This window comes from Galeopterus variegatus, unplaced genomic scaffold (assembly GCF_000696425.1).
Source record: "Galeopterus variegatus unplaced genomic scaffold, G_variegatus-3.0.2 Scaffold6252, whole genome shotgun sequence".
Taxonomy (NCBI): domain Eukaryota; kingdom Metazoa; phylum Chordata; class Mammalia; order Dermoptera; family Cynocephalidae; genus Galeopterus; species Galeopterus variegatus.
In genome coordinates, this window is record NW_007732363.1 from 54,985 (window position 1) to 67,124 (window position 12,140).

Here is a 12,140-nt window from a genome sequence, read left to right on the forward strand (position 1 = left end):
TATGTCTCTTACCTCATTTAATCTACAGGATCCCTTCTTTTTTTCCCCTGACAGTTACTTTGTTGAATAAACAAGATCATAGTTCCAGATTTTTCTGATTTCATCCCCATCGTGTCACCTAAAATATTCCTCTTTTTATGTATTTCTTGTAATCCAATATTCTAAAGACTTTATCTGATTCAGGTTCTGTATTTTCACAAAAATATTTAATAGGCAGTGTTGTTTATATCCATCCAGAAGCACATAGATCTGGTGGTCCCTCCTTTTTTTAGCTGAGAGTGACCACTGCTGGTCGTTGCCAACATGCATTATTTAATTGTGGGCTTGCAAACCAGTCATATCCTAATTCTTGTATTTCTCCCTTTTATCAACTGGTATATTTCCATAAGAGAGAAACTTTTCACCAGCTATTTAGTTACACCAAAATACTGTTTGTACAGGAGAGTACCCAGCTCTTTAAAAAAATTAATAAAATTAATTTCAGATTGTAATTCCTTTTAATTTCATTTTAGATCTCTTGTACTTTTGTTACAAACATTCCTAAGATACAGAATTGTTTCTTTTCAAAGGAATCTGGAAATTCAATTATTTCTGGCATCAAGTTGTAAGCCAGACAATTTTTTAAAAAATGTAATAAGTAAAAAGGTTTGACATGTGTGCTGTTATGCAGTTCAGCATTTAATCGCTTACTCCAATTTCCACTGTTTTTTTTTGTAGTCAGAGCGGTATCAGAAGATTAGGATACACATATTCACTTAGTGATCCTATTCCCAATCAGACAGAGTACAATGATGAGTATGTTTGGAAACCACATTCTAAAGAAGATTTGACCAAAATTGGGACTTCAGGAGGAGTCAGGAGCCACAAATTTCACCCCAATCAAGTAAGATAATAGCTACTTATCTGTTGAATTTAATACTGTATCAATAATCCATAGGAGGGCCGGCCCGGTGGCGCACTGGAGAGTGCGCTGCTTGGGAGTGTGGCGGCGCTCCCGCCGAGGGTTCAGATCCCATGTGGAGACCAGTTCCCGCTCACTGGCTGAGTGCGGTGCGGGTGCAACACCGAGGGTTGCGATCCCGTTGCCGGTCAGTAAAAAAGACAAAAAGGAAAAAAAAATAATAATAATAATCCATAGGAATAAGAGTTTGAATATGTTGCAAAGACCCTTCGTCTTCTACAGTCATGGGATATGTGGTCCTTCTCAGACTATTTTCTGCCTACCTTTTCACATTTATTTCAACTACTTCTCCTCTACACTGCAGGTTTTTTTCTGAAGACTTTTTAAAATTGAAGTGAAATTTGCATAATATGAAAGTAACCATTTTAATCTGAACAATTCACTAACATTAAGTGCATTCATGTTGTTGTGCAATGATCATCTCTATCTTGTTAAAAAACATTTTCATCATCCTGGAAGGAAACCCAATGCCTGTTAAGCAGTTACTCACCACTCCCCTGATGCCTCACCCCTGGCAACCACTAATCTGCTTTCTATCTCTGTGGATTACCTCTTCTGGATATTTTATTTGTGGAATCATATAAAAGGTAACCTTTTGTGTCTGGCTTCTTTCACATAGCATAATGTTTTTCAGGTTCATCTGTGTTGTAGCAAGGGTCAATACTTTGTCCTTTTCATGGTTGAATAGTATTCTTTTGCATAGATATACCACAATTTGTTTATCCATGTATCTGAAGATGGACATTTGGGTTGTTTCCACCTGTTGTGTATTGTGAACAGGCACGTACAAGTATTTGTGAGTGTTATTATGTTTTGTGCACTCTCCAGCTTCCATGCCTTTTATCACTCTGTTTCCTCTTTCTAGAATGCCCTTCTCCCATCCACCAAGGGAACCTCTGTATTTCTTTAAGGCTCAGCTTCAAGAGAGCTATCTCTAATTCCCTTTTCCCCTGGATGGAAGTAACTAATCTTCCCTCTGTGCTTACTTGGCATTTTAAACTCTTCTCCCTTCATAAAAGTCAATGCTCAGTTGTAGTAAAAAGTTTTATTTATTTGACTGCCTCCTGGGATGGAGCTACTTGAATGCATTCAGTAGAAGATAAGGTGGTAGAATGGACAAGATTTGATGACTAAAAGGATGTGAAAGGTAAAGAAGAGGGAAGGATGATTTTCATATTTCTGACTTGGACAGCTGGATGTGGGCCAATGTTGCTTACTGAGCTGGAACATGGTGGAGGACCAGGTTTGGTGGGGAAGGACATAGGACAAAGTTGATTGAGGATATGTCCAACAGACAGTTGAGTATCCGGATCTAGAGGTCACGTGAGGGAGATGAGCTGGAGATGGAGACTTTGGAGTCATTAGATTGTACACATATAACCCATTTAACTTGGTTTCTCATGGCACCCATTCATTATAATCTATTTATCTCTGAAATATTTTCCTTAAAATTTTAAACCTAATATAAAAGAGTTGATCACAATATTATACTGTATATATGCACATACATAACACAGCATATAATTTTCCCTTCCAGGATTGAAGGTTCTCAGCCAGTGAGAGCTAGTGTGGCAGACTGCCCTGTGTGTGCTCAGCCAATGAGTGTTTGCACACCGGACTGCAGATCCTGTTAATCCAGGCACTGAGCAGCAACAGCTGTTAACATCCCTTAAAGAGAAACAATGATCTGTTATCTGCCTCCTACCGTCTAAACCAAAGACCACTTATAGTCTAGTTGAGGGATTCGAATCTGAGTCTGAGTCTCTGGTAATTTGCAGGAAATTTGGGGGACAGAAATTTCTTAAACAGCACTTACGTATGCAATCATACTTTGTGCTATGGGATACTTACAGTGCTGCGGGAACCCCTACACATCAAAGGCTTCCTCAACAGATAAAAATTATATTGGCAATTGATTTCTTTAGTAGATAAAATTATCAGGGAAAGGGATCAATTATAAGGGCAGATAAATTATAGGGGAAGAGGATCGAGAGTGAAACTAAAGATTAAAAGAGACTTAAAAGACAAATTTGGGGCAGTGAGTATATAAACCTATTTTGAGAAATTTCAGTGTAAAGGGGAACTGAGAAATATCTTAGTAACTGGAGGGGGAAAAGGAGTGAAGAGGGTTTTCTTTTTGAGATAAAAATAAAGGCTTGCTTGGATACTGATGGCAACGACCCAGCAGAGAGGGAGAGATTGCAGTTGCAATAGAGAAGTGAGATTTGTTGGAGTGATGTGCTGGAGTAGACTCCATGGAAAGGGACCTAGTGCCCCAGTGGAGCTGGCCCTGCTGGGAGCAGCTGCAGCTCCTCTGTCTCCTCACAGCATCTGTGGGTGCAGGTGCAGAGGCTGGGATGGCTGCAGGAGCTGTGGAGTTTCTCTGCTGATGGATTCCATTTTCTCAGGGAAATAGAAAGCAAGGTCATGAGAGGGGGGGAGGTGGAAAGAGCAGATGGAGGTTTCAAGTTTTATAACATAAAATCTCTTTGAAGGTGAAGAGGAGAATGTGTCTGCTCTGCCCTATCCCTCAGGACATTGCTGCAGCTTCTGCAGCAAGGCATGGTTTCTCTCTGCGGCTCCCAAGGGGAAAGTTGCCAGGGTCTCTGCTCCTTGGGACTGTGTGGCCAGAGCTAGACTGAATGTGGGTTTTCTCCTCCTCTGATCTTATCTATTGATTTCTGGTTGGAAGCACAACTCTTTGGAGGTTGCCGTCATCAATGTGAAGAGTCAAAGAAATGTGCAAAGGACCTGTGTTACAGCTGGGTACCAATGGCTCCTATTGGCAGGCTCCCTGCACACAGGCAACTGGACTGTGGTGGTGGCTGGGTGCAAAGGACTCAAAAGAATATGCACACACGGGGCCGGCCCGGTGGCGCACTGCTACAGTGCGCCGCTTGGGAGTGCGGCAGGGCTCCCGCCGAGGGTTCGGATCCCACATANTAGGACAAAGTTGATTGAGGATATGTCCAACAGACAGTTGAGTATCCGGATCTAGAGGTCATGTGAGGGAGATGAGCTGGAGATGGAGACTTTGGAGTCATTAGATTGTACACATATAACCCATTTAACTTGGTTTCTCATGGCACTCATTCATTATAATCTATCTCTGAAATATTTTCCTTAAAATTTTAAACCTAATATAAAAGAGTTGATCACAATATTATACTGTACATATGCACATACATACACACAGCATATAATTTTCCCTTCATATTTTTTGCCTTGCATTCTATTTTGCTGGATATTAAAATGCTACTAAAATTTCTTTCTCCTCTCTCCCTTTCTTTCCTTCTTTCCTCCCTCCATCTCCTCCCTTTCCTGACTTGATTTCTTTCTTCTTTCCTTTTTCCTTCCTTCCTGTCTTCTTCCTTTCTACCATGGCTTGGTATAAATTTATCCTTCCTTTTGCTTTTCTTTTCGTTTTAGTGTGCTTTTTGCAAATAAGATTTCTGAGATTTTATTTAATTCTTAGATTCTCTGATGTTTATTGGTTAATGTGAAATTTATCTTTACTGTAGTTACTGACCTATTAGAAATTCTTTGTCATTTTATTTCATAAATTTGATTTCTTGTACTTTTTTTATACAGATGTACATATGTTCTTTAGTTGCTTGCATTATTTTTCTGCTAAGATAAAAATTATATTTTCTATTGTCTCTGGTAATTTGCAGGAAATTTGGGGGACAGAAATTTCTTAAACAGCACTTACGTATGCAATCATACTTTGTGCTATGGGATACTTACAGTGCTGCGGGAACCCCTACACATCAAAGGCTTCCTCAACAGATAAAAATTATATTGGCAATTGATTTCTTTAGTAGATAAAATTATCAGGGAAAGGGATCAATTATAAGGGCAGATAAATTATAGGGGAAGAGGATCGAGAGTGAAACTAAAGATTAAAAGAGACTTAAAAGACAAATTTGGGGCAGTGAGTATATAAACCTATTTTGAGAAATTTCAGTGTAAAGGGGAACTGAGAAATATCTTAGTAACTGGAGGGGGAAAAGGAGTGAAGAGGGTTTTCTTTTTGAGATAAAAATAAAGGCTTGCTTGGATACTGATGGCAACGACCCAGCAGAGAGGGAGAGATTGCAGTTGCAATAGAGAAGTGAGATTTGTTGGAGTGATGTGCTGGAGTAGACTCCATGGAAAGGGACCTAGTGCCCCAGTGGAGCTGGCCCTGCTGGGAGCAGCTGCAGCTCCTCTGTCTCCTCACAGCATCTGTGGGTGCAGGTGCAGAGGCTGGGATGGCTGCAGGAGCTGTGGAGTTTCTCTGCTGATGGATTCCATTTTCTCAGGGAAATAGAAAGCAAGGTCATGAGAGGGGGGGAGGTGGAAAGAGCAGATGGAGGTTTCAAGTTTTATAACATAAAATCTCTTTGAAGGTGAAGAGGAGAATGTGTCTGCTCTGCCCTATCCCTCAGGACATTGCTGCAGCCTCTGCAGCAAGGCATGGTTTCTCTCTGCGGCTCCCAAGGGGAAAGTGGCCAGGGTCTCTGCTCCTTGGGAATGTGTGGCCAGAGCTAGACTTAATGTGGGTTTTCTCCTCCTCTGATCTTATCTATTGATTTCTGGTTGGAAGCACAACTCTTTGGAGGTTGCCGTCATCAATGTGAAGAGTCAAAGAAATGTGCAAAGGACCTGTGTTACAGCTGGGTACCAATGGCTCCTATTGGCAGGCTCCCTGCACACAGGCAACTGGACTGTGGTGGTGGCTGGGTGCAAAGGACTCAAAAGAATATGCACACACAGGGCCGGCCCGGTGGCGCACTGCTACAGTGCGCCGCTTGGGAGTGCGGCAGGACAGGCAACTGGACTGTGGTGGTGGCTGGGTGCAAAGGACTCAAAAGAATATGCACACACAGACCCCCACAGTCTTGATTGCATTAGGTGAATCCGGGGTTGTGATCCCGTTGCCAGTCCCGGTCCGGTACGGGCGCAACACTGAGGGTTGCGATCCGTTGCCGGACACGAAAAAAGACAAAAAGGAAAAAAAAAAAAAAAGAATATGCACACACAGACACCCACAGTCTTGATTGCATTAGGTGAATCCATGTGGATTTTCCTGAAAATTGTGTTTGCATTGATAGGACTCTTTTCGATGGACACTACCTCAAGGTCAATCAAAAGCAACACAGAGCTGCCTCCCTTGGAAAATTCCTGCCCCCATGGAAGAAGTCAAGAAGGCAATATCAAATCAGTTTATTTCCTGTACTAAGAGAGACTTTGTGGACATAACAAAAGGTAAACGTGTTTGGTTTTCCCCTTTCCCTGTTCATGTGCTAGGCACTGGAGTTGCAGTGGAGTAGCAGCATGGACAAAGTCAAGAAGGCAATATCAAATCAGTTTATTTCCTGTACTAAGAGAGACTTTGTGGACATAGCAAAAGGTAAACGTGTTTGGTTTTCCCCTTTCCCTGTTCATGTGCTAGGCACTGGAGTTGCAGTGGAGTAGCAGCATGGACGGGGTCTCTTCCCTCAAGGAACTCCCAGTGTAGTCACAGACAGGCAATTTAGCAAACAAAAGAGTCATGTATAAAAAGGCGCACATTGGGAGAAACACAGTTTGTTATGGGGGCACAGCAGGACATGGAACCTAACTGAGGTCAGAAAAGGCTTCCCTTTTTCGACCTGAAGGATGAAGACAAGTTATCCAGTCGGAGATGTGGGGGAAGGCGTGGCTGTGGGATTGTGAAGGCCTAGAGGAGTATTGGAGGAATTTTATTAAGTAGAGCAGAGTCAGGGGTGAGGGCAGGTTGGAGAGAAGAGACCAGGGCGGGAGAGAGAACCCAGTCTTAAAGGCATGCTGAGGGACTTGGGGTTATCCAGGAGCAATGAGGAGGTCTTTATTCAGGTGGTGACACGATTCGGATGCGGGCCTTTGAAGGCTCACACTGGCTGCAGAGTGAAAAACCGAGGTGGCCAAGCCTGGAGGAAGGAGGCTGGGAGGAGGCTGTCAAACAGCCCAGGAGGAGCCTGGTGGCTTGAAGCTGGACTGCGCAGTGTGCAGAAGGAGGAGAGCCAGCAGCAGGGGTTGGGGAGCAGTGTCCTGGTGCCTCAGGAGACAAAAAAGCCGCTGCGAGGCTCACTATCTCCAGCAGCCACTCCAGGGCCTGGCTCGTGACAGGCGATGAAAGGAACACTGATAGGATGAGTGACGGCTGGAAGCCTGGGGTAAGGGAGCAGGAGGCAGGTATCTGGCAGGTATCGGGGGTTCTCTGTGGATGGCATGGGACACCTTCTGCAGATATTGAGTAGGGAGGCCAGCGGAGGGGGAAGCAGGGGCCGTTTTATTCTCTCCCTCGGTAGGGAGGAAAGTCTAGCTGGCTGTTCACCCTGCTTTCTGGAAGAACACGCGTCTCACTGGATGGGGGTTCTGCTATACAGACCTTACCTGTGGGAATCTAGATTCTCCCATGTTTCACTTGTCTCTGCCCTTCGGGCTCTGTAGCTGGGAAAGCTTTTGACTGGTTTTCTGTAGGGTAGGCAGAGATGACACCATAATTTTGTCTCCACTTTGCCCCCATTTCTTAGGGACCAAAAATGAATTTAAGTTACACAGACACACTTTGCAGAAATGGCATATTTGCTGATACAGTGCAATTTTGTTCTTGCATATCAGCAGGAAATTTGCTTCTCTGAGAATTCATGAGGATTGATTGTAGATAACCTTCCCCTAAATTACTGAGAAAACAGTGCACTCTGGCTTACTGCCCCAAGCCTTGTGACGGGTGACTGGAGCATTAGTGTTCTCCTGCCCTTTGGTGGCAACATAAAGACACCCAGCAACAGCTGAGAAGGACCGGCTACCTTGTAAGATCTGAACACAAACCAGGGAGCCCTGAGGGCCTCGTCCTCCTGAGACTCTCTATGAGTCAAGACAGGATAATAACACATCTCTCCAGGGCACCCGCATCCTTATCCCCTCCTGTCCCATCAGGCCCATCAATCCCGGTGAGCTGTGGACCTGTCTCCCCTCTGCCTGAACAAGAACTTCATTCTCCAGTTATCTGGCCTTTTCTCCATCAATCCATCTCTGTAATATTCACGACACCCCACCCACAGGCACATTGACTCTCGTATATCCCATCTAGTACATCCCAAATGAAAACAAGAGCAAGAGCTCTCCCATCTTCCTCTAGCTACGGTTCATTTCTCTGCTTCCCTTCACAAAGCGCTAACATTTACTAAGCCCTTAGCTTTTCATAAATTAGCACATTTAATCTCCAAAGAAGCTATGAAGTTATTACCCTCAATCAAAGATAAGGAAACTAAGGGTTCAACTAAGGGCTCAGAGAGGTTAAGCAACATGCCCAGGGTCACCCAGCTGGTGACTGGTGAAGGAAACTAAGGGCTCAACTAAGGGCTCAGAGAGGTTAAGCAACATGCCCAGGGTCACCCAGCTGGTGACTGGTGAAGGAAACTAAGGGCTCAACTAAGGGCTCAGAGAGGTTAAGCAACATGCCCAGGGTCACCCAGCTGGTGACTGGTGAAGTCTAGGATTTGAACCCAGGCGGTCTGGATCCCCTTGTCAAAACCACCTCCTTCACAGCTAAAACTCTTTTAAGGGTCAAGTTACACAGGCTGTTTCCAATTCCTAACTCCTCAGGTACTATTTTTAAAAATTAAAATTTACTTTTATTAAACAAATGTATGCATATCCTTAAGTTAAATGGTTCCTTAAAGGCTTATGATGAAATAACAGTACTTTGACCCACTGCTTTGCACCCGAGTCCTGCTCCCTATCAGCGGTCATTCTGATCCTTTTAACTGTTCCTTCCTGTGTGATCCTCCACATTTTTAAATTAAATGCTTCTGCTGCTATTTCTTGATTCATCAATTTTAGATGTCATTATTGACTGTTTTGATAGTTGAGGATTTGGCTCTCCTTTAACTCTTCCTCACCCCCCTCTAGCCATCCTCTCTATATAATTGTATTACACATTTTTGGTTAAATTCTATTGCTAGTGTTCATACTATGGTTATGAGGATATGATATATTATGATTATATAATCATAATATGACATATGATTATGTAAACATTTACTGCTGAGCCAGGCAGTATTTTAATGATCATATTTCCTTTTACTTTTTGTTTTCTTTTTTATTTTTTTATGTCACAATATTAGTTTTATTTTATTTTATTTTTTATTGAAACACAATTGATTTTTTAACAAAATTAATAATTGGCTTTTTAAAAAAATGTACTTAAAGATTCTGCTCAAAGCACTCATCTCAAGGGATTCTTAGTTTTCTACATGTGTATCACTAATTTTCTCCAAATAATTTGTCATACACTTAAAAATATTTTTTCCAAATATAGCTTTGAACATTCATCATCAGTTCTAGTTGTTTCTCCTGGAGCTCTTTCTGATGTTCTCCTCCATTCTCCTCTAATCTAGGCTGTTGCTCTGTAGGTTTGCTGCCCGACCTGCCCCGGGATGTCCTTTTCCATCATTCTGGAATCGTGTCTCTCCCCTGCATTGCATCACTGCTTCCTGAGTCCACGTCTTCTTTTTTCTTGTCCTCCCTCCCTTGTTTCACTGCAGCACATTTTCCAGTAGCTTTCTAAGAAAGGGTGCAGAGGAGAACTATTTTTATTGTGTTCTTGCCAATCTGGAAATGTCATTTTTCTTCATTACATTAGTTTGATGGTTTGGTGGATACAGAGTTCTAGGTTGATAAGCATTTTCCCTACGAATGCTTCTTCCGAATATCTCCTAGCATCAGCATTTCTAAGTAGAAGATTGATGCCATTTTGATTCTGGATCCTTTTGTATTTTTTCTCCCTAGAAACTCTTAAGATCTTCTCTTTATTCCTGACAGTCTGATATTTCACAATTATATGCATTAGTGAGAGTCTTTTGTCATTTGTTATATCAGCATTCAGGGGCCCTTTCAATCTACAGATCCATGCCCTTCAGTTCCGGGAATTTTTTTCTGCATTAGTTCCTTTAATATTTTTTTTTCCCGTCTCTCTTCTCTGTTCTCTTGTGGGACTCCTGGTAGTTAAATCAATCCTCTAATGTTCTTACCTTTTCTCTCCTAGTATCTTTCTCTTTGCATTTTTTTTTTTTCTATTTGAAAATTTCTTTACTTTTTAATCCAACTCTTTTATTGAATTTTTCATTTTACCTCTTTTATTTTTAATATCCAAGCTCTCTTTCTTCCTCTCTCTGATTATTTTTCTAAAACAGTGCTTCTGTTCTTGCTTTATAGATGCAGTAATTCTCTTACAAATAAATTTTAGGACATTTATGATATAATTATTTTTAGCATTTTCATCTGTTCTTTTCAGACTTTCTTTTCTCTGAGTGTCTTAACGGTCTAATGAAAATTTTGGTTGTCTTTTTACACATACAAGGGAGCAGAGACAGATTTACTATAAAAGTAATAAAACTAAAATCTCTCTTCTGTAGGCTCTTCTTTTTCTTAAAGTGAGTACACCTAAAATATTAAGCTCTGGAGCTCACAAAACCTACAAAGGAGATCCTCAGATCTGACTGGAAACTGTGTACAGGGATGAGTCTGCTTAGCTGTGGCCTGACTTAGGAGATTAGGTATGAGCTATCTTTTGTGGGGAGATATTCCCAAATGCAAATATTTTTAAGCCGGTCTCTCCAGAGAGGTAAGCACTTGACTTTCTCAGAGCAGGATTAAAGAAAAAAGGGGGGTTGGCATCTTCCTGATTGCTGTGCAGACTTTCGCTGATCCTTCTTTTCCAAGTCCAGCATCTCACTCCACTCACCTTCTGTTGTGCCTGGTCCCTAAGTCCAGAGCTTCTTTGGTTCTGTTTTGCAGAGAATAAACTTCTGGTTAGGAAGGGAGAATCATATGCCTGTATGGAGTTAAGAGGGTGATCCCGGGAGCAATAACCATTCTGTGTCCAAGCTTTCACCCAAGCCTCTTGTCCTGCCCTGAGCCCCACTCCCTGCCTCCTGCTGACCTGTTGCCTCCGGGTTTGAGCCTGCTGCAGTTCTGCAGTGTGGCTTAGCTCACTTCCTTTTTACCCCTTCCACAGTCACCCAGCTATCAGCTTCCTCTACTCTGCTGATTCAGTTACTACGTCTCTAAAAATGTGTTCAGATTTCTAATCTACAGTCATCCTGATGAAGTTTGGGGACGGAGGAGTCCTAAATGCCTGGATACAATCTGCTGGGTTTAATGGAAAACACTGCTAACCCTTTGACTTTTCAGCCCCTTCCAATCTGGTTTCTGTCCCCGTGAAGACATTGAAACTGCTCTCGTCAAGATCCTCAATGACCTACAACAGAGATTTTTCCATCTTCATCTTACCCAACCTCTTTGCACTTCTGTGTGACCAGCTCTCCTGGTTTCCCTTTACTTCTTTGGCTCCTTTCTCATCATTTTTCTGTTTGATCTCTATGAGAGGCCCTGACTACTTTAAAAAGCAGCTGTCCAGAGCACGTCCACATTCGCATCTCTTCCCCAGACCTCTCCTTAGGTCCTCCATTTCATGTCTTTGGGTCTGAGTAGAAGTCTCATGAGGTTCCAGCTCATCCCCTTTTCCTTCCCCCAGCGACTGATCTTCCTGCGTTATCTATAGGTCCCTCCAGTTCCTCACCACACGGCAGCCATATGGTCTCTTAGACATCTCACTTGGATCCTAGTCACCGGCTGTCCATTGCACATCGAATACAATCCAAGTGCCAGCTCCTTCTCCTGGTCCTGAAGGTCCTGCCAGGTTGGCGCTTGCTCACCTCCCCGTGGCCATCCCCTCACTCCGTCCTCATCATTAGCCAGGCTCTGCCACGTGGGCCCGACTTGCTTCAGTTCCTATAAGATGCCAATGTCTTTCCCACCTGTGGACGGCATGCAGGCTGTCCCCTTTGCCTGAAATGTCCGTCCCCAGCTCTTTCTGAAGTTTTACTTTGTCATTCTGTAGACCCCAGCTTAGATGTCACTCCTCTGTGTGACCTTTCCTTACTATCTTATCTGAAGAGGCACACCACCATCCTGTCTGTTTCCTTCCAGCACTTTGCATATTGAAGTCATTTGTTACCAATTCTTGTTTTTGTTGTTTTTGTTTTGCTCCTTCTTCCACTATTCAGTAAGCCCCCCAAAGGTCTTTATTCACTGTGAGCCTAGCACAGGGCCTGCGATACAGAGGGCTCAGTGACTGTTTGCTGAATGGTGACAGAATGTAGGGGAG

General features: G+C 42.9%; 1 protein-coding gene across 1 annotated transcript in view; it reads left to right on the forward strand.

Annotated features, from left to right (window-relative positions):
* TEX26 (testis expressed 26) overlaps positions 1–12,140 on the forward strand; it is a 40,216-nt gene that overhangs the window by 12,795 nt on the left and 15,281 nt on the right. Inside the window, exons 3-4 of the mRNA XM_008590651.1 lie at positions 718–883; positions 6,058–6,211. Coding sequence (XP_008588873.1) covers positions 718–883; positions 6,058–6,211 — 320 coding nt within the window. The remainder of the gene's footprint in view (positions 1–717; positions 884–6,057; positions 6,212–12,140) is intronic.